Source organism: Schistocerca gregaria, chromosome 6 (genome assembly GCF_023897955.1).
Source record: "Schistocerca gregaria isolate iqSchGreg1 chromosome 6, iqSchGreg1.2, whole genome shotgun sequence".
Classification (NCBI taxonomy): Eukaryota; Metazoa; Arthropoda; class Insecta; order Orthoptera; family Acrididae; genus Schistocerca; species Schistocerca gregaria.
The window spans coordinates 332,246,590-332,269,312 of record NC_064925.1 but is presented as its reverse complement, the minus strand read 5'-3'; the positions used below and the strand labels follow the sequence as shown (position 1 = coordinate 332,269,312).

At 37.0% G+C, this 22,723-nt stretch overlaps 1 protein-coding gene across 6 annotated transcripts in view; it reads left to right on the top strand.

The window, feature by feature from the left end:
• Positions 1-22,723, top strand: part of LOC126278964 (muscle-specific protein 300 kDa) — a 1,270,985-nt gene that overhangs the window by 894,827 nt on the left and 353,435 nt on the right. For all 6 annotated transcript variants that reach the window (XM_049979256.1, XM_049979254.1, XM_049979257.1 and 3 more), the window contains 7 exons: positions 2,301-2,462; positions 4,529-4,693; positions 4,790-4,949; positions 5,901-6,189; positions 11,714-11,920; positions 19,903-20,197; positions 22,236-22,509. In XM_049979256.1, the coding sequence (XP_049835213.1) occupies positions 2,301-2,462; positions 4,529-4,693; positions 4,790-4,949; positions 5,901-6,189; positions 11,714-11,920; positions 19,903-20,197; positions 22,236-22,509 (1,552 nt within the window). The remainder of the gene's footprint in view (positions 1-2,300; positions 2,463-4,528; positions 4,694-4,789; positions 4,950-5,900; positions 6,190-11,713; positions 11,921-19,902; positions 20,198-22,235; positions 22,510-22,723) is intronic.

Here is a 22,723-nt window from a genome sequence, read left to right as displayed (position 1 = left end):
AACAGGACTGCTTTGTACTCATTACTTACATTAATAAACAATGGCCTTTTAATTTTGTTCCGTATTGTGAAAATTGTCACTGGTGGATGGTGAAGAGGCTAAATTCTCATATAAAACAGATAAATAAGCAATAAAATCGCTGAAAGACAACAGTCTTTATTTGTTTGCATGTAATTGTGTTGCAAGAAGTGCACTGAGGTGAAAAAAGTCATAGGATACTTCGTAATATCATGTTGCACCTCCTTTTGCCCAGTGTAGTGCAGCAACTCGATGTGGTATGCACTAAACAAGGAAGTCCCCAGCAGAAATATTGAGCCATCCATAATTGTAAAGTGTTGCTGGTGCATGATTTTGTGCTGCAACCAACCTCTTGATAATGCCCCATAAATGTTCGATGAGATTGGTGGTCAGGCTATTTGCTCAAATAGTCCAGAATGTTCTTAAAACCAACCGCGAACAATTGTGGCCTGGTGATATGCCGCATTCTCAACCATAAAAATTCCATCGTTGTTCGGGAACATGTAGACCATGAACAGCTGCAAGTAGTCCCAGGTGACCTCAGTATAACATATTTCATTGGACCATGAAAATTAAATAGTTTTACCAGGGTTATTGTTATACTGAGGTTTTGTTATTGTGAAACAGAGTAAGGAGCCATGTTTTCATGACTGAGAAGTACATTACTGTAGTACTCTCCAGATGAAAAATAACATTAAAAGACAAATAATAAAACACATTTTGTTCACTTCATATATTAATATTGTACCTGTAGAATACCTTACATTTTTGTACAGAAAAATTTACTATTTTCCTTTGTTTCTTTTTTCTTAAAGATTCTCTTGTGAATATTGTCTTTATCTTCTCTCACACAATCTATTGCTGTGCTGAAACACTGGGGATTGAAGATGCTACTTGTTGAATGCTTTCCAACTGACTTATTAACTCCATCAGAGGAGGGGGATTCACACATCACTGTCATCGTCAGAATCTTCAATAGGCCTAATCGTCCACTAACAAGTATTCAACTACTTGATCATCTATGGTTTTACCAGTAACTCCTGAATAAATCTCCAGATCACTTTGAATATCGTCCTGTGTTATTTCATCCACCACAACTTTCTCACCAACATCTTCACTCTCAGAAATTCTTGCATTTTTCCAGCAGTTCACAATGACATTCGGCTTTACACTGTTCCAGGAACTAGCAATCATGTCACAAGCCTGTTTCACATTGAAACTGTAGGGATTGCTCACCTTTCTTTCAGTATTTGTGATCACATGTTGTACTAAATGTGAATGGTATTTTGTTCTTAATAATCCCCATATATAGTGGCTGAAGAATCGAAGTGCAGTTTGAGGGAAAGTAGCATAGTTCAAGGTTCTTCAACACTGGCTCATTATTATGCGTACTAAAATTGTCCACCATCAGTGCCATTTTCTTGTTCTTCATTGACATGTTTTTATCAAGCGAAAGCAGCCACTCTCTAAAAAAAGTAACGTCATTCGTGCTTTTTGATTTGCCTTGTAATTGACTGCAATAAAAGAATCACATTTACAATGCGACTGTAGCAAAACATTACTGCTGAAGCTATACTGTACTGAATTAACTTATAAATTAAAGTAAGGTAAAATAAAATGTATGTACCCTCTACCTGGCAAGCTTCTTACATTTTTGAAGCACCTTGGGTTTCCTGATGCTTTGCTGCAGAGAAGAACAGTTAGTTGGACTTAAGACTGCTTCCTTCCTTTACACTTGTCTTCTCTAAAGGCCATTGTCTTCTCTGGCATCAGTTGATAAAACAGTTCTGTCTCATCTGCATTGTACAAGTTTCCAGTACTGTATTTTTCTAACAGTTTAAACATGGTGCTTTTCCTCCAAAATTCTGCATCACCTAAAGGTGCTGATTTTTATACTCCTGAAATTACTTTAAACATGTTCCCATGCCTGTCCTTAAATCTTTGCAACCACCCTTTACATAGACTTACCCTAACAAATAGTACCATGACTGCCACTGAACCTGACATACTCATCCAACAGAAAATCACCATCCAGTGGTGTTACATGGACTCATTCCATGAACCTTGCAATAGGGAAACAATTCTGGTTACTTGATGCTACCATTGTTCAGTTCTGCAGAATTAATTCTGCTTAATTGATTAACATTGTGTGAGAGACACTTGTGTGAGTTGGAGGAGGATTGTGCTTTACATAATTTTCAACCTCTGGAAGTACACATATATATATTTTAAACATATGCTATAGTGTGCTTTTGCTAATATTGTCTTTACTATTATTTCAGAACCACAAGATCATGCACCAGGAAATAATGTCACATCAGCAGTTGGTGGAATCTGTTTGTGAGAAAGCCCATCAGTTAGTTGAACAGACACAGGATAAGTCTCTTAATATATATCTTCAGTCCATAAAGCAGCTCTTCCAAAATATTGTAATAAAATCACAGGTACGTTGACAAAACAGAATAATATTTGTCACAAAAATATATTATTTGCTTTTCTCTGCAGCCTTCAAATACTTAAGAAAAAGCCAAAGCTTTTGCTAGATTTTAAGATACGTTTCCTCAAAAATACATGGATTTACACTCATGGGCTTTGTTAATTTTAAATCTAGGTCTCTCAGAATTTCAAAGAAGTGATCATAGAAACATGTGGGCTGTAATGTTAACAACAGAAATAAAATATGACAGTTGTACCAAAAGTAACGTTCCCTATGAGCTACAGCCTGGAGGGAAGGTGCTAGGCTAAATCCGATAACAGTGTCACGCGCAGTAGTTCCCCCACCCTCGAGCCCACCCGTCCATGATTCACTATGTTGCTCAGTGTTGGTTTGGCAGCCGTCAGACATAGAAGTGTTGATTGCCACTCCCACCAAGTGTGAGGTTCGAGCAGTACTCCAGTTTCTCCACGCAAGGAAGTTACTGCCCATGGAGATTCATGGGCAACTGACTGAGGTTTATGGTAAAGAGTGCACGTCCTTTCAGCACGTCTGCAAATGGTGCAGGGCTTTTGCTGAAGGTCATATGGAAATTCATGATGAAGAACGGTGTGGAAGACCGCCTGTTTCAGATGTGGTTGTCCAGAAGATCAACAGTGAGCTACTCAAAGAGCAGAGGGCACTGTCTGTGAATTTGTTGAACACATTCCTGAAGCTTCCCACAGCACAATTGAAAGAACTTTAACAGAAACGTTGGGTTATCGCAAGGTATGTGCTCTCTGGGTTCCCCCGGATGCTGATTGATGGACACAAGGAGCAGTGCCTTGACTGTGCTTGCAAGTTTCTTCAACAATGTGAGAGGGGAGGCAACAAGGAGAAGTTTTTGGACTCTATCGTCACAGGAGATGAAACATGGGTGTTTCATTAGATCCCTGAAACAAAACAACTATCTCGTCAATGGAGTCGCTCCAGTTAACTCGTCATTGGAGTCACTCCAGTTCACCATTGCCAAAGACATTCAAACAACAGCAGTCAGCAGGAGAGGTTATGGCAACTGTGTTTTGGGATCGGAAGTGGGTACTTCTCATTGATTTCATGCAACCTGGGGCGACAATAAAATCAGACAGATATTGTGAAACATTGACCAAACTCCGGTGAGCAATCCAGAATTGCCAGAGAGGATGACTGATGGAGGGAGTAGAGCTTCTTCACGACAACGCTCGACCCCACGTTGCTCGTCAAACACAGGAGCTTTTGAAGAAATTTGAGTGAACTGTTATGCGCCATCCCTCATACAGCCGGGACTTAGCTCCCAGTGATTATCGCCTCCTTCCCAAGTTAAAGGAACACTTAGGTGGCAAACTCTTCAAGTACAACGATGAAGTCCGATCAAAGGTCACATGCTTCCGCATGGGTTAGTGGGAGACTTCTTTGACTTAGGAATACAAAAACCGGAACACCGTCTTCAAAAGTGTGTTGAAAAAAATGGATACTGCTGAAAAATAGACAAAAGTGTAAGCTTTTCAATGATATATAAATTAATAATGATAAAAAATAGGGGAACCTTTCTTTTGGTTCAACCCTCATAATAATTAAAAAATTACTTTGAGTAATTTATAATTAACAGTATGTGACACATGATCGTACCATTTTTCATATATTGCATTGTTGTGGGGAAACAAACAACTAAAATAAATTTTTATATTATACAGATACACAATATTTTCCTACTAGTTTGATATTTTTGTTGAAAGTTTTACTTCTGGTGTAGTTTCAATCCTTTGTTCCTATGCAATGTTGTTTCTCATGTGCTTGCTTGGCTAATAGACTGTGATTGTTTAAATTTGCGTCTCACAGTCTGTGTTTCACTTGGTGCCACACTAGGAATCCACAGAGACTTGATGTTTTTTGATGCTCAGTGATGTGACATTGTTAAAGGAGTTCACCATTTCTGTCTTTTTGTGGATCGTGTAGCTTCTGTTTGTTCATTACTTCTATGCCATATCTGTTTCACGTAATTTCCTTCACCTTCTTCTTTTATTCTTACCCTGTTTTCATAATGGTACTGATTTGCAGGACTTGCTGGATAATCTTGAGGACTGTGCACAGAAACACAGTCAGCTCAGCACGTTGTGCAAGGATTTCAGAGATTGGATAAGTTCCGAAAGAGATAGCGTGCATAACTGTGATGATGTCAGTGGAGAAAAATCTGACATCAGCAAAAGACTGGCAGTGATTAAGGTAAAGTCTGCTAAAATAATGTGTCTTGGGCTGCACAGTTTTTCTTAAGATATTCAGAAAAATGAAATGTTTAACGTTTTGTTTCATTTCTTCTAGGATCTTCGTGAAAATCGAAAGAAGGGAGAACATCAGCTATCACAGATTAGAGATCTTTGTACAGAAGTAAGCAAGAGTACTGCGCCAAAAGGAATAACCATCCTAGAAAAAGAAGTTTCAGATTTGGAGTCCAGCCTGAAGCAGCATCTTGAAAACATAGGTATTTCAGGAATTTTAACACAGAGTATGAGCAACTAGCACACAACCAATATACTTTTTTTTATCCTTTTTGATTGGATTAACATTCAATAGATTGTCAAATACTTTCCTTACTATCTAGGATTTATAAATACAGGATGATGCAGGATTATGTTACCACTGAATGGAGTGAATATGTATCTACTGACAATGTAAAATATTCATATGTAGCGTAATAATTGGTGTATAGACATTATGTATTTGAAAACTATGATCACTCCTTATTTAAAAGATTTTTTTCACTTCATGATCATAATGGAATTTTTTGGTTTTGCTTCTTAACAAACCACCTTAATATCAGCATTTCTTCCACTACAACAGCTGTATGTATATTCATTGCATATATTTATGACAAAAGAGAATTTAGTTAGTCCCATTATTCACAAAAGGGGACAAAAGTTAAAAACTGTGTTGTCTGTTCTCATAATTTTTGAGGCACATCTTTTTAAGAAAAGAAAGAAGAGTTAGTTAAAGTAAAATGTCTGCAATCAGAATTGGAAGTTTATTGTCTTGCAACATAAAATTTAAATCAGTGATTTATTGTATGAGAGACTTGCCAGCAGTAAATCACACTAAATTTTAGTTTTATGGTACTTGGGAGTTATATAATGTAACTTCAATACATCATTTAATATCACACATTACATGAATTTTAATATAGTTCTTTGTGGGTTTGTGTATTTTAGTGACAGAAAAATAATGTATCACTATAGTGGAGAAACCTCTGGTGTTGGTGATTTAATTTCTTTTTAGTTCTTTATTATTAGATTATTATGTTGTTGGTGGAAGGGTGGTCAGGCATAAGATCATACTGATTCATGATAATACAGTTGGTATATTAGCTTGCATGTAGATTGATAGTAAAATACAATTCACGTTTTTTCTACATCTGTTCACTAATATTGTGTTGCAGATGGCATAGAAGTTAAATTAGATGCTGCTCTGAAACAATGGCTTGAGTTTGAAGAGCAGCTTGATAAGCATACAAAGTGGTTCCGTACAACAGAGGCAATATTCAGAGACCAACAGCTGCAGGCATCATTAGCAGAGAAAGAGGAACAGCTGAAGAGTTACCGTGACAAACGTGACCTCATCACTTCAAAGGAACATGAAATTGATGAATTTGTTGATCGATCCCATGGACTGCTCCACTGGAGTGGTGCCGACCGAATTAAACCTTTGATATCACAAATAAGTAACAGGTACTTTCATGACATATTTACTTTTAAAATTGTGTTACATTTATTTCTCCACACAGGTTTCAATTTTTTCGTATTTTGACGCAGTTTTTAAGCTTCTTGTTACCTTTATTTGGTATTACTTTGATTTCAAAGTCATTTTGTCTGTGGATTAATGAATACAGATTTCTTATCTTACTTCTTAACAAGCATTTAAAATTATGACAGAATTGCTTATCTATACTTACCTTCAGGAGCTGACATATGAGAACTGCTAATAGACCAGTACAAAAATTCACAACACTATCCTCACTTTCCAGACTAATAGTTCCTGCCTCATGAAGAAGAGAGGGTTGAGTTGTGGAAAATAATAAAGGAGGAGCAAGTTGCTCATACCTAGAATAAGAAGAACCCCACCTATTTTGAGGCCAAATGGAGACAAAGATCTTAATCTTCCCTCATTCTCAAAACAAACTAGTCCTTCTCATCCTGAATCTCAGTAGCCTGCTCTTCCTTTTTAACCTTCCACGACCCATACCACTCTCTTCCTCAAGAAAGGAACAATCAGTTCCAAAAGCTAGGATAGCTTGTTTCACTTTTGTGCATGACAGCTGTACTGATATTATACAGGGTATCTCTTGAAAGTAAATACTGGCAGCAATTCTGCATCATAATAATAGTTTTCTCAAGTGAATTTTCCTCTTCATGCAATTCTTACTGAGAGTATCATTTTACTCTTTGTAAGTGATTTATTGAGGTTGTCATTTCAGGTTTAGATCTGCCATTAGGTAAAGGAAAACATATTAATAGTCCATTTTTTTTATTATTTCATGTTTACCTTCATAATGAATAATTTAGATTTTACAAATTAGGTTAATAACCATTATTTTCCAAGTTTTTGCAGTTACTCACTTTTTCCTGCATTCCACATGTTACACAAAAATGTTTGCATTGTAGTTTGTTAACATTATTCGTACAGTAAACTGGACTCTGCTGCATCAATCAAGTATTCTGGATCCCAAATAACTAAACATTTTAAGAAAAATGTACATAGAAGCCTCTGAGGAAGGGTCTCCATTGACTGGAGCTGATCCAGGTTCAATTGGCTTAGGAAAATTCATTGTAAAACACAGCCAGTGGAAGAGAGAAGCCAAATATCACATAATGGTTACACTGGTATGGATGCTGTGCAAAGTTGTCAACCACTTCTCACCCAAGTAGTATTGGGGAGATGTAGTGGAAAACGGACAGGTGCTTTGAATGAAGAAATACTATGCCTTTACTTTAAGAGTTAGTCGTGGAGGGTGAGCAGTAAATGAGTACAGGCAAGATTACAATCACAGCTCACAAGCACATTTCCAGGATTCTCTGGAATACAATAGCCAGTGTGTTGCCAATTAATCGAGACTCATTTTAGGTTTTGATGTGATACCTAACGCTAGAAAACTTGCCATTAGACTGGAAATGGAAAGAATGCTGTAGCCAAAGACACATATGGTCATGCCTGTCTAAGAAACAGCAAGTGAAGAAATGACTGTACGGGATAAAATAACTGCAATTGGATCAAATTCTCTTGGATTTGATTTAAAGTTTGCAAACTGAGATGGCAAGAGTGATGATTGAATTGAAAGGAACCGATGCTAGAAAATGGCCTCCATTACACCCAAAAATGTAGTTCAGTGTTGAAAAAAAATTAGATAATAAATGGTACAGTCACATAAATATGACCACCGCCTATGTTCAAAGTAAGTGTGCAGTGACCACTCACAGGTAGCAGATGGCTGGTCTAGCAGTGGAGGGCATATAAAGTGTGTCATGAGGACATGGAAACCAATGCAGTCAGTGTTGTAATGCAGAAACAGAGTCGTTTATCTGATGGCCGAAAGGGGATGATCAGACCAAGGGTGGAAGTGTTTCTGAAATGGCTAAGTTTATTAACTGTTCACTTGCCACCACAGTTGAAGTATACCTTGTGTGGCAAAATGGCACTATCCAAAACCGGCACCAAGGCAACCATGAGCCCTAGATAACAGGGTAGAGCAATGGCTGCTGAGATGTGTACGGTTGAATAGACATGCAATTATTAAGAAACTGACCACCTGGATTAACCAAGGGGCCACCAATACTGTCGTCTCAGTGACATTTCAGTGAATATTGCAGTTTACTGTCTTTCACAGCAGATGCCTGGTTCATGCATGCATGCTGATTCCTGTTCATCAGCATCAAGGGCTAGAATTTGCATACCAGTACTGCAAGAGGAAGTCCACTGAGTGACAACAGGTGGCCTTTTCAGATAAATCACATTTTATGCTCCACTGGACAGATGACTGTTGGCTTGTACAGCATGAAATGTCGGAAAGCAAACATGCTGCAACCAGGAAGGAGTGTTATGGTCTTGGGATGTTTTTTTGGTATTCCCTGGGTCATCTCGTCATTCTGGAAGTCACAGTGTATCAACAAAAGTATGGATCTATCCTTGGTCAATTCCTACATGTAGTTTGTTTTTCATCGGCATGATGGCATTTTGCAGGAGGATTGTGCAATATGTCACACGGCTTGCAGTGTACATGCATAGTTTGAAGAGCACCAAGATAATTTTACCATACTCCCTTGGCTGGATTTAAACCCAGTTGGCAATCTGTGGGTCAACCTCGATCAGGCTGTTCATGCCATGGATTCTCATATGAGAAACCTAGTGCAGATGGCCACGGCATTGAAGTCGACATGGCTCCACATCCGTGTTGGTACCTACCAGAACCTCATTCACTATCTTCTCGTGCTGCAAATATTGTTATTCAGGCTTTTGACAGTTGGTCACTGTAATGTGACTAGACAGTGTATTCATATTTGGGGTTGAGCATATCTTGTAGTATTGTGGTGCACTCACCACTCTGACATCAGTTGAATCAGTCATTAGACGAGAATTATCACCAAGAAAAAAATATCATTAGATCTGTAGCCATCAAGGAGCAGGGGTTTCTGAACAAGACTGAAGGCTAGAGAAGAGAATTCCAGTGCTTGACGCGTATGTGATATAAGGCCAGAAAACTAGGAACAACAGGAACAATATTATAACAAGATCATCAGACATCTGAAAAGGTGCACCAATGAATGTTCTTCTACACTGAAACAGAATGTTTGTAATGTCTGTTTGTATCTATGGTTGCAGGACAAGGAAAAATAAAGTGAGTTCTCTATTTTTTCAAATTGGATAAAATTTTTACTGGGGACTGTGTGATTGTCCTGAGGCAAATATACATTCTGTGTGAGGGCCATGAAGACAAGATAAGAGAAATTAGGGCTTGTACAAAAGCATATAGGCAATCATTTTTCCCTGGCTTTATTTGCAAGTAGAGAAGGAAAGGGACTGACTAGTAGTGGTACAAGGTATCATCCGCCACACCATATGGTGGCTTGCGGAGTACATGTCTATATGTAGCTGTTGATTAGGCAACCAAGAATAGCTTCAAAATCAGTATTGTCCCATCGAAAGAGCAAGTAACTTTTTGGAACTGACAGTGTTAAAGATTCTGCCTAACTGGAAGTCAGCAGGTCCCAACAGGATATGAATCTGCTTGTGAGAAAGATTCAAGTCAAGTGTCTAAGTCAAAAACTGACTGACATTATTAATTATGTCCTTAAGAATCCAAGAATGGAACCTCGTTTACAGACACAAGACATCATATACCCGGTCCTGAAAAATCCGCAAACCAACAAGAGCTTGTAACTAAACATTACATAATGTATGTGCTAACTAGATAATTACATCAAGACTGTCACTACATATTGGGAGATGTAATGGAAAACACAGAAGTCACTAACATAGCAGACCACATTTTCAAGGCAAATGGATGGAAGAGCTATTCTGGATATAAATAAGAAACACAAAAGTTGATTAGTCAGTCCCAAAGAAATTTCTTAGGGACAGAGTTAATTACCATTAAACCATTCTGTCTCTCAGGTAGACTATTGTACACCACTGCTCTTCAGAAAGGAACAAACACTTAGTATTGAATTGTAAATAATAGATTTCAGCTATCAGTCGTCCTTTTTAAATTTTATTGGTATATCTAGATATTAGCTAGAAACTAGCCATTCTCAATGCACTATCATTTTTGATGAATGCATGTAATTCCTGTTAGTTGGGCTTCATCCACAGTTCATTGAATGTAGTATTCAATGAACTGTGGACAAAGCCCGACCAACAGGCATTACATGCATTGATCAAAAATGATAGTGCACTGAGAATGGCTAGTTTCTAGCTGAAATCTATATCTGCCAATAAAATTAAAAAAGAATGACTGATAGCTGAAATCTATTATTTACAAGTCAATATAATAGCCACGGAATGCAACAGCGTTCTGAATGGAAGGTAACCGGTTAACGCATAGCATTGATAGCATAGCCAAAAAAGTGAATATGTGAATGCCAAAATCTTTGCATGAACATCTTAATGAATTAAAAGAAGTTAATTCATGCACATCATAATACTGGACAACGTGCAGGATAGTTGTGTATGCTTCCATTAAGAGACCAAGCAGTTGTAACAAGGAACAAGTGCATCGCAAAAGACCTGACATAGATTTTCTAGATAAAGATACCTATTGCACATGCCTTATGAAGTAAGGTTGTGAACAGTAACAAGTGGATGGAGAAAATAAACAAACAACTGAAAAGATGGAACTGTGACAGGGACATTGACATATTATGTGTGTTTGTAGAATACCAATCATTTCAAATGTGAGTCGTGCCCCTCACGTTGCATGAATGTTTCAGGTATTTGAGCATGGCAAAGGCAGTTCTTGGGGAGAAGGGGGGGGGGGGGGGGTAGTTTTCAATAATTCAAACATTACTTTGCAATATGAAGTATTCCATTGTATGTAAAATTTTAATAAAAATCAACATAATAAAAATATTTATAATAATAATTTCTTCATTTTTCTATTGCAAATATTGCATTAAATCCACAGAATTTCAGTTGCATGTTGTATATACTGTCCTTTAACTTTTGAATTAGAATCTCGAGAACTGCTGTTGTCCTTTTGATTCAATTTCGATTTTCTTATGTGTGTGTCTAAATGTTCTCACTAATTATCCACTGATACAGTTGAATGTATGCAAAATTAGAGTGTCCTACAAAGGATTTAGTTTCTGGTGCATGTAAAGTTTCTGAAAAATTGAGTGATATTAATTTTTTATTGAAATGATTTTATGTGGTTTTTAAGATTATTACATTTTTGCACTTTTAGCAAATGAAAATTTCAAAAAATAGGACTGACGAATCATCTCTTTCCATATAGATGAATAAGTAGGTAATACTGTATTTTTAAATTATCCAATTATTTATGAGGAATGAGGGAGTCATTAATTATAAATGCAAATTGGAATGGTCAGTGCATTTAACTCATTCATCCCAAATGAAAATACATTCCTGAATATTGGTTTTGTGGAAAAATCAGTGTTAGACAGATTAGGGAAAAGTAACTATGACTTTGAAATGAGTAAATGTTTAATATGTAGTTTAACTGTCACTAATCTGTTATTTTAGGTACCAGTTACTCCATGTATTAAGCAAAGAAGTAATCAACCGGTGGCAGAGCCTGGTAGACGACCATCGAGCTTATGAAGAACGATTGGCTGAAACAGAGGCATGGCTTTCTCCTTTGGAAGAGCAGCTGGAGGCCATGAAAGTTACACCTGGTGCACCAAGCAAGCTTGCTATGCTCCTCACTGAAAAGGAACAAGCTGCTCACAAGTTAGTTAAACAGCAATTTAGAATCTCATCATTGAAAATAAAATTTACAGGGTTAAAAGATATTTCAATTTTTAGTGATACAAAAAATACAGCATTAACATTTCAGTAAGTGTCTGTTTAAATTTGATGTTCTGGAAAAAAGCTGTATATATGCCCAACAAAACACTTCATACTCTTGTCTGCAGAAAATAAGTGCATTCTATTGTCTCCCTATTATTTATTCTTTCCAATGACATCAATGCAAATTACAATATTTGGGCATTGGTTAGGAGCAAAACAAGTCCCTGAGTTGGGAGCCAGGACTTCTTAATTCAATTTTCATCTATTGAATCTCATGTCATATACTGACAGATTTGTGTTCTTTATCCTTTTTATGAAATTTTCATAAATTTTACTAAAATTTTGACTTATTTAGCTTTATGTTTATTTTCCTCTATCCTTTCTGTTATTTGTCTTTTCAGTTTATTTTGTCTTCATCATTTTATTGTCTTTCTCAGTCCGGATCCAAAACCCATACTAAAACTATTGTAGATTAGATTAGTACTTGTTGCATAGATCATGAATACGACACTTCGTAACGATGCGGAACATGTCACGTTAATAAAAGGTGTCTATACAAGATATTACATTAGACAAAATATTACATGGCACTCAATATTTTTAAATTTTTTTTTTTGTGGGATTGGGAAATTACCCACTTACTATATCCAAAAATTCATCTAATGAGTAGGAGGAGTTGCCATTAAGAAATTCTTTTAAATTCCTTTTAAATGCTATATGGCTATCTGTCAGACTTTTGATGCTATTAGGTTAAGTGACTTTTTTGGCAGCATAATTAACCCCCTTATGAGCCAGAGTTAGATTTAACCTTGAGTAGTGAAGATCATCCTTTCTCCTAGTTGTAGCCATGTACATTGCTATTACTTTTGAATTCGTTTGGATTGTTAATAACAAATTTCATAAGTGAATATATTTATTGTGAGGCTACAGTGAAGATTTTTAGTTCTTGAAATAAATGTCTGCAGGATGATCTTGGATGAGCTCCAGCAATTATTCTGATTACATTCTTTTGTGCAATGAACACTCTTTTACTCAATGATGAGTTACCTCAGAATATGATGCCATATGAAAGCAGAGAATGAAAATAGGCATGGTAAGCTAATTTATTCAGATGTATATCGCCAAAATTTGCAATGACCCTAATAGCGTAAGTAGCTGAACTCAAATGGTTCAGCAGATCCTCAGTGTGTTTTTTTCCAGTTCAAACCCTCATGAGTGCATACACCTAGAAATTTTGAATATTCTACCTTAGCTACCGATTTCTGATCAAAGTCTATATTTATTAATGGGGTCATTCCATTCACTGTGTGGAACTGAATATGCTGTGTTTTGTCAAAGTTCAATGTGAGCCCATTTGCAGAGAACCACTTAATGATTTTCTGAAAAACATTGTTTACAATTTCACCAGTTAATTCTTGTCTGTCGGCTGTGATAGCTATACTTGTATCATCAGCAAAAAGTACCAGCTTTGCATCTTCGTTAATAAATTATGCAAGTCGTTAATATATATTAAGAACAGCAGAGGACCCAAGACCGAACCTTGTGGCACCCCATTCTTGATTGTTCTCCAGTTTGAGAAATCACCAGTTTTTTGCATATTATGTGAACTATTTCTTTCAACTTTCTGCACTCTTCCAGTCAAAAACCTTTGATAGATCACAAAAAATCCCAACGGGTGACTTCCAGCTACTCGGAGCATTTAATATTTCATTAGTGAAAGTATATGTACTATTTTCCGTTGAGAAACCCTTCTGGAAACCAAAATGACATTTTGTCAAAACTTTATTTTTACAAAGGTGTGAAGCTACTCTGCAATACATTACTTTTTCAAGAATTTTGGATAAGGCAGTCAGAAGAGAGATTGGGCGGTAGTTGTTGACATCAGTCGTATCCCCTTTTTTATGCAGTGGTTTAACAATGGCATACTTCAGTCTGTCTGGGAAAATGCCCTGCTTCAGAGAGCTATTACATATGTAGCTAAGAATCCCACTTATTTCTTGGGAACAAGCTTTTATTATCCCGCTGGAATTGCCATCAATTCCATGTGAGCTTTTATTCTTGAGAGAGTTTATTATTTTCCTAATTTCAGAAGAAGAGGTGGGTGGAATTCCAATTGTATCAAATGGTGTGGGTAAGGCCTCTTCCATTAACTGCCTTGCTTCTTCTAATGAACATTTAGATCCTATTTTCTCTACAACATTTAAAAAATGATTATTCAAAATGTTTTTGACTTCCGGCTTGTTGTTTATCAAGTTTCCATTCGCTTTAATGGTGATACCATCATCCTGTACTCTTGGTTGTCCTGTATCCCTTGTAATAATATTCCAAATGGTTTTGATTTTGTTATCAGAGGTATTAATCTCAGACATGATGCACATGCTTCTGGACTTTTTAATAACCCCTCTTGATGTAGCACAGTAGTTTTTATAATATCTGGCTGTTTCTGGGTCATTACTCTTTCTTGTTGTTAGATACAGTTCCCTTTTGTGGTTACAAGATATTTTTATTCCTTTAGTAAGCCAAGTTTTTTGCATGGTTTCTTATTATTAGATTTAACTACATTCTTGGGGAAACAGTTTTCAAATTCTCTTATAAGTGTATCATGAAATAAGTTATACTTTAAATTAGCATCGGGTTCCTTGTACACCTCATCCCAGTCTAACTGCTGAAGATTTTCTTTGAAATTTCTAATTGTTGAGTCATTAATTGAATGCACAACTTTGGAGGGTAGTTTTGAATTACTGAATGGAGCTGTGTCATATACTGTAACTAGCTGAGCATCATGATCAGACACCCCATTCTCAACATGACAAGAATTTATGTTTTTAAACCTATCTTGGTCTATAAAAGTGTTATCTATCAATGTGCTGCTGTCCTTTACTACCCGAGTAGGAAAATTAATGACAGATGTCAAATTGAAAGAACCGAGCAAGACTTCCTGGTGATTCTTTCTATTACACTCTTTCAGTGAATCATCATTGAAGTCCCCACAAATAATAATTTGCTTTCCCCTATCTGACAGATAGCACAACAAGGCATCCAAGTTTTCCAGGAATAAATGAAAGTTTCCTGAAGGGGACTTATATACTGTTACAACTATAAAAGAGCCCTCCTTCAGTTTAAGTTGACAGGCACATGCTTCTATATGTTGCTCTAGACAAAACTTTTTTTGTATCTAAGTCATTCTTCACATTTATTTCAGGAATCAGTTGTTTTTAGATTGCTTGAGGATGTTGTGATAAGCCTGTTAAAAAAACACAATTAAAAATGTTTGTTTCATAAACAGAGTCCTCTTATGCTTCTGCTTTTTAGGATTAATCTATTATGATTATTCCTTAGGAATCCCAAAAACAGTGGCCATCACCTTACTATTCTGACAAAATGGTCTTTGCTGTCTTCAGTGCACTTTCACCAGCCTTTGTCCATTGTTTTGACTGTTGTTTAGACTTTGGTGTATAACGATGGATTCAGGTTTCATCAACAGTCACAAATTGGTGCAAAAGTATTGCAGATTGCTATTAAACATCACCAACCATTGTACTGAAATGTTGTGCCAGCTTCGCGTTTGGTCAGCTACGAGTAATCGTCCCATCCACCTCACACACAGCTTCTTCAAAGCCAATTCTCCATGCAGGATATTATGCTCTTGCCCAGTTGACATGCCTACAGTCTCAGCAAACCCACAAATTATTATTTGGTAGTCTTGCATTACCGTATTATTGATTTTGTCAATGGTTTCCTGTGTGGTGACCTGAATTGGATGGCTGGAATGCACTTCAACTTTGGTGCTTGTTGGATCACATTTAAATTTATTAATCTAAAAGTAAATGGTGTTCGATGATGGTGCAGAGTCTTTGTGAATATCATCCAATTCTATTTTGATTTATGTAGCCAGCTGACACACTGAGCAATTCAGACGGCTCTCACAATGAACTAGACATTGTTAAAATATTTTATGTGATCCGTGGAATAATCAAACTTACCATGGCTTTATATTTAGTAATGTGCAGAATGATATTTAGCCAATGTTGTATTGCATTGTATTTTTATTAGTCCTGTTATTACAAAAGCAGCTTATACCGTGACATTGAACAAAGTCAGCTTATGCGTGTACAAGTGAAAGAGGTTTCTCTGCATACATATTTAAAATTACACATAATTTACTTCATAAATTCAAATATTTATATGGTACACTTCATACATATAAATATTCTTCGGTGGAGTGAAAGCAGTGATGCTGTAAATAGTACTTTAAAAGTTTTGACATCAATACTTGTTTTTATGTTTTTTGGATGTTTGTTATAGAGTTAAAATTGGGGTGGAAAGTATCACTTTGTCAAAGAGATGTCCTAATTTTGATCCTATGTATGTTGTTTGTTTTGTCTCATAAAGTGATCAGGACTGTCAAAGCTTTTTAATCTACTTTTCTTACCTCTTTAATTTATTTTAAAGAATATAAGAGACCCTAAACAGAGCTTTACCTAAGTCTCTAGGTTTACATCCAAACATGATTCTAATGGCCCTTTTTTTGCTTTTTAAATGTTCTGATAATAGATTTAGAATTTTCCCAAAATGCGACACGATATAAAATGAGAATGAAAGTAAGCATGATAAGCACTATTTACTGTTTCCTCACTACAGCAGGATTTTAGTAAGTAACAAAGGCAGCAGGTTATGTTTAATTTTGTGTTATGTATGCTTATTCCAGTTTTGTTCTGTAGCCATAACTATAAGAATTTAATTTCTGTACTGTTACCAACTGGTTCATTGTTGATAAAGATAAATGAGACATACACTATGTGATCAAAAGAATCTGGACACCCCCCAAAACATTTTTTCATATTAAGTGCATTGTGCTGCCACCTACTGCTAGGTACTCCACATCAGTGACCTCAGTGGTCATTAGACATTGTGAGAGAGCAGAATGGGGCGCTCCGTGGAACTCACGAACTTTGAATGTGGTCAGGCGACTGGGTGTCACTTGTGTCGTATGTCTGTATGCAGGATTTCCACACTCATAAACATCCCTAGGTCCACTGTTTCTGATGTGATAGTGAAGTGGAAACATGAAGGGACACGTACAGCACAAAAGTGTACAGGCCGACCTCATCTGTTGACTGACAGAGACTGCCGACAGTTGAAGAGTGTCATAATGTGTAATAGGCAAACATGTATCCAGATCATCACACAGGAATTCCAAACTGCATCAGGATCCACTGCAAGTACTATGGCAGTTAGGCGGGAGGTGAGAAAACTTGGATTTCATGGCCGAGTGGCTGCTCATAAGCCACACATCATGCCGGTAAATGTCAAATGACACCTCACTTGGTGTAAGGACAGTAAACATTGGATGATTGAACTGTGGAAAAACCTTGTGTGGAGTGAAGAATCATGGTACACAATGTGGCAATCCAATGGCAGGGTGTGGGTATGGTGAATGCCTGGTGAAAGTCATCGGCTAGCATGTGTAGTGCCAACAGTAAAATTCGGAGGCAGTGGTGTTATGGCGTGATCATGTTTTTCTTGAAAGCCCCCTTGTTGTTTTTGCATGACACTATCACAACACATGCCTACATTGATGTTTTAAGCACCTTCTTGCTTCCCAATGTTGAAGAGCAATTTGGGGATGGCGATTGCATCTTTCAACATGATCAAGCACCTGTTCATATTGCATGGCCTGTGGCGGAGTGGTTACACAAACATAACATTCCTGTAATAGACTGCCCTGCACAGAGTCCTGTCCTGAAACATGCAGAACAACTTTGGGATGTTTTGGAAGGCCGACTTCGTGCCAGGCCTCACTGACCAACATCAATACCTCTATTCAGTGCAGCAGTCAGTGAAGAATGGGCTCCCATTCCCCAAGAAACCTTCCAGTACCTGATTGAATATGTGCCTGCTAGAGTGGAAGCTGTCATCAAGGCTAAGGGTGGCCCAACACTATATTGAATTCCAGCATTACCAATGGAGGGCACCACAAACTTCTAAGTCATTTTCAGCCAAGTGTCCAGGTACTTTTGATCACATAGTGTACATATCCTTGTTCAGAGGATTGTGAAATTTTTGGGCACTAGTTTTTTTGCTATATGGTACAAGCTCATTACGTTGTGTGCAGTTGCTAAGTTGTTTTGTGACAGTTTTCACTGAATGCTGTAGTTCTTCCTTATTTTCTGCTTTTAATAGAACTGTTGCATCCTGTGCAAATGTGATCATTTTATATGCCTCCACATTTAAACCTAGATTGCTAATGTACAAAAGGAACAGAAGTTGTCCCATTTCTGATCCATGGGGTACAACATATTTCATTAGTTATACCTTGATAAGTGTTCAGAAATAGTTTTAAGGTTGATATTTGTTGTGACTCGCCAATCTTTCAAAGTGACGCTGCACAGTTACGTGTGTCCTCTAAATGCGGTGATCTCTGCCAGTGATGCAGCAGCCGCACCACCTAAGCGGCCAGGCTGCCTGCGGCCGCTTGACTGGGGCTCAGTGCTGATCTGACTGTTACCATGTACACATGTTTTGCTTTGTCTGCTTGCTCTGTTACTTACATGTATTGTGTTGTTTTTGAAATACATGTGTTCAACTTGACATTATAACAATTGGCGACGAGGATGGGATCCTGCGTCTTTGTCCTTTGCTGAAACGTGCTCACTTCTGTCCGTATATTTTCAAAAACGACACAATACATGTAAGTCACAGAGCAAGTAGACAAAGCAAGACATGTGTACACAGTAACAGTCAAATCAGCACTGAGCCGAAGTCTAGCGGCCGCTGGCTGCTTAGGTGGCTCGGCTGCTGCATCACTGGCAGACAGTGCCGCATGTAGAGGACACACGTAACTGCGCGGCGGCACTTTGAAAGATCAGTGAGCCACAACAATATTGGAGTGTGAGATGCTCATCACTTGCTTATGATTGTTCAGGAAGGAACTGATCCAACTGTTAGTTGGTTGGTTGAAGGTTTAGGTTCTAAACGGCAAGGTCATCAGTCCTTGATTCAGCTGCTGGACAGATTTCAAATACCATACTTTTCAAGGTGTGACAGCAGAATCCTATGGTCCATCACATGAAACACTTTTGATTAGTCAACAAATACTCCTGTGTCTTGTCCATCAGTCTTAGTATTCAATTCATTGCACTCATAAATGACAATCACCGGTATTATTGACCTCTTATTTCAGAATCCATTCATTTATTACAGAGACTTTTGTTTTTATTTAGAAATTCCATAATGTTCTCTAATATTTTTGGAGTGTAAGGGGAAATTGTGGTGGTCTTGTAGTAATTTTCAGTATCTCTCCCACCTTTTTTACCTGAATTATTATATACGTTTTAAATGCATTTGGAAAAGTGCTAAGTTTAAGTGAACTGTCACGTAAGTGTGTAAGTAGTTCAACTAGGTGTGGAGCGCACTTCTTTAAGATTATTATATGTGTATCATCAGTGCTTGCAGAGTTCGAGTTTTTTAGCCCTTTTATTGGCTTTGCTACTTCATCCTGTGTGACTGCAGATGTACATTTATCTACTATACGTGCTCTTTTTATATTTATTGAATTGGGTATTCATATTTGTATTTGATTTTATCACATTATCTGAAATTATTTAACCACTCCACATTGAAAAGCTTTTAATACTTATACCAAAGAAAAGAGACAGGAAACAATAGCCATCTTAGAAAGCTACTTTCTATAAATAAAGTTGTTAGGTCCTTATTGTGTCTTGTGTCTATTATTTGTATACGTTTTAGTGCAGAAGTTCTTTTCTTTCTTTAAAAAAAAAAATAAAAGATTGGATTTGGAGCTTGAACAAACAGTTCTATCAGTACAATGAATTCTTCAGGCGACTCTCATACTGTTAAATTTTTACTATGTCTTGAATCTAAAAGGTTGAAAAATTGCATTATTATCTCTATTTGTACAGATTAGGCAACCTGACAAGTGCCGGTGAGCGACTGTACACAGACACAGCAGCTCCTGGACGAGAGCTGATCCGTTCACAGCTGCGAGAGATAAGAGATAAATGGGACAAACTTGAACAAGGAATAGAACAGGAACAGAAGCGTCAGGATGCACAAAGTCTTCAGAGAACCAGTTATCAAGAAACACTGGCGCAGACACTAGCATGGCTTGATGCTATGGAGCGTTCGTTGCAGCAGGACCCGGCTGCTACTTGGGGCTCCACCCAGGAGATTAGATCAAAACTGCTTAAACATAAGGTACAGTTCCTTTCTAACCAACAAATGCTGCTAAACTTGTTGTTCGATTTCTACTGTTCTACTATATTTGAAATATTATCATGTGCTTGTGACTGCAACAATAAGGACTACATTTATTTAGTGGATATTACGTAACCTTTTCACAGAGACTGGGGTTGACAAAGAAAGGGTGTATCAAATCTAATCCTGTAGAACATCTGATAAAAAAAAAATTTTACTGGTCACAATGAAAACTCTGAGCTTCTGCACATTTTACTGAGCTGTAACTATAAATTTTGCTTCATAACTACCTGCTCATTTTTCTTTCTGTTTCTGATTAAGTGAAAGTTTTAATATTTCAGGCTAGTAGCATTTTGTGTTTAGTCATTGGCAACCATAGTGATCCAACAATATTGTGTGAAATACCACTGTCACTGTTGTTGTGAGTTCTGGGTTGTCTTGTTTGTTGCTGGTGGGAAAAATACACATATACGTAATGGTGCTGCTCTGCACAAGGAAGGCAGAGATTGCTTCTTCTGCACCTCTCCTCTCCCATATCAGTCTATGTTGAAGGTGGAAATTGCTTCCTCCATTCCCTGTATGCTCCTCTATTAGTGCCAAAAACAAGTGAACACTTAGTAATCCATAATTTGTAGGTGATGGAAGTCTATTAAAGCAAATATCACAGACAATAAGTTGAAATTAATGACCGTAGAAAGTATGATGATATGAATGCGGCAGATTTCGGAGGAGGGGGTAGGCAGAACACATTGTCATCAGACATGCAAAATATGTAGTGTCACCATTATATTGTTGTTTGGTAGTTTTATGACAAATGGGAAAAATAAACTATTCTACCAATCATGAAACTCAGTTATTATGCTTATTTCTGCAAGCAGACATAATACTTCCGAAGTACACTGTGCATAATTTTAAACATGTGTTCCTAGCACACCAAATGGAAAAAAAAAAAAAAAAAAAAAAATTGAGAAATGAGACTGGCAGCTGCACATGAATACATAACCTGTTTTTTTTCTCCATATCATTACTAGTTTCAAAAAAATATTACATGCAGTAGTGTTGAGTACCATTTACATAAATAAGGTCATGCCTAATATTTTTCCACATCTGAGTTTATTCTCCGTATCAACCATTGATTGTGTAGATTGGAGACAACACCTCATGAAAATGCCTGGTCACAGACTTCCACAGAAGATGCTAAACCACAAGCAGAGTGGGAAAAGAGATTTTGAAAGACCTCAAAAAAGATGGGAATGATTTTGTTTGTGTGTGCAGAAGAGTTAGTAGCCTAATCCTTGAAAGGAAGATGTTGATGATCCACCATTAACAGGGTGCTAAACTCTCACCTTCCATCCGTTCCCTGAAGAAAATTATGAGATGTGTGACCTGAATTTTGTATAATTCACAGTGTCTAGAGCAAAATTGAATGCCCTCTCTGGAACCAACACATTGGGATTCTGCTGTTCTGCAGCATAACACTCAGCTGCATGCCTAGCTTATACAAATCAAAAACCATAAATGAAATTTTTGCTGAAGAAAGCTATAGTTCTGATGTAGTAACCAATTGACCACCATTCATTCATACACTTCAGGATATGGCTTGCATCTCTGTGAGTCAACATAAATATTTACTTCAGTAAAAAATAAAAATTGCTGTTTTCTTTATTATTATGTTGGTATTTGCAGCAATTATGTAAGCAGTCTGTGGTTGTAACATGTGAATTATAAAGGCACTTTTAAGCACAAGTGCTCTCCTACCAGATTTTGAAAAGTGAGCATTGTATATTGCTCACAGATGACAATCCTAATTTGGAGGATCTCGTGGATTTCTTTTTGGCTGTAATTATGAAGATGTAAAATTTTTAGTAATCATGCTTCTTTAATGTTAATCAGTACTTGCAAATACTTTTATAGTTATGGAATCTGTGACAATAGTAAATAGCTTTTATAAACGTTTTTGCAGAACTATAACAATATTCTCTGCTTTTATGTGGTAACATTTCATTAATTAATTTAATTTCCAAAATTATATTTGCAGACAACCCTACAAGAAGTGATAACTCATAAACGTGTCATTGAAGCAGTGACAGAGAAAGCACAAGCTGTTGTACAGCTAACTGGAGGAGACGATGAGGAGGTAAAGAAAGCTGTAGAAGACATCAGCAATCGATACGAAAGGCTGGTGAACGGGCTGCTAGTGATGATAACGCAGCTTGATGAAAGCTTGGATGTGTTTCAGCAATTTAATGATCTACAAAAGAACTACCATGATTATCAGAAAGCTTTGTGGGATCGTCTTGCTGGTTATTCAGGTAACGATCATCTCTTATATTTGTAAAGGGCTTAAGGTATATGGCTTAGGGTGTGTCATTTTTGGATCATTTTGACATTCTGATACTAGTAGCATAGAAAATAATTTAGTAGGTGTAAATGCTACTTGTAACCTTCATTTTGACGACTCCCTAGTAGCATTAAATGAAAGCTAAACAGATTTCATGAAGAAATTATTTATTTGTGCTTGTTTTG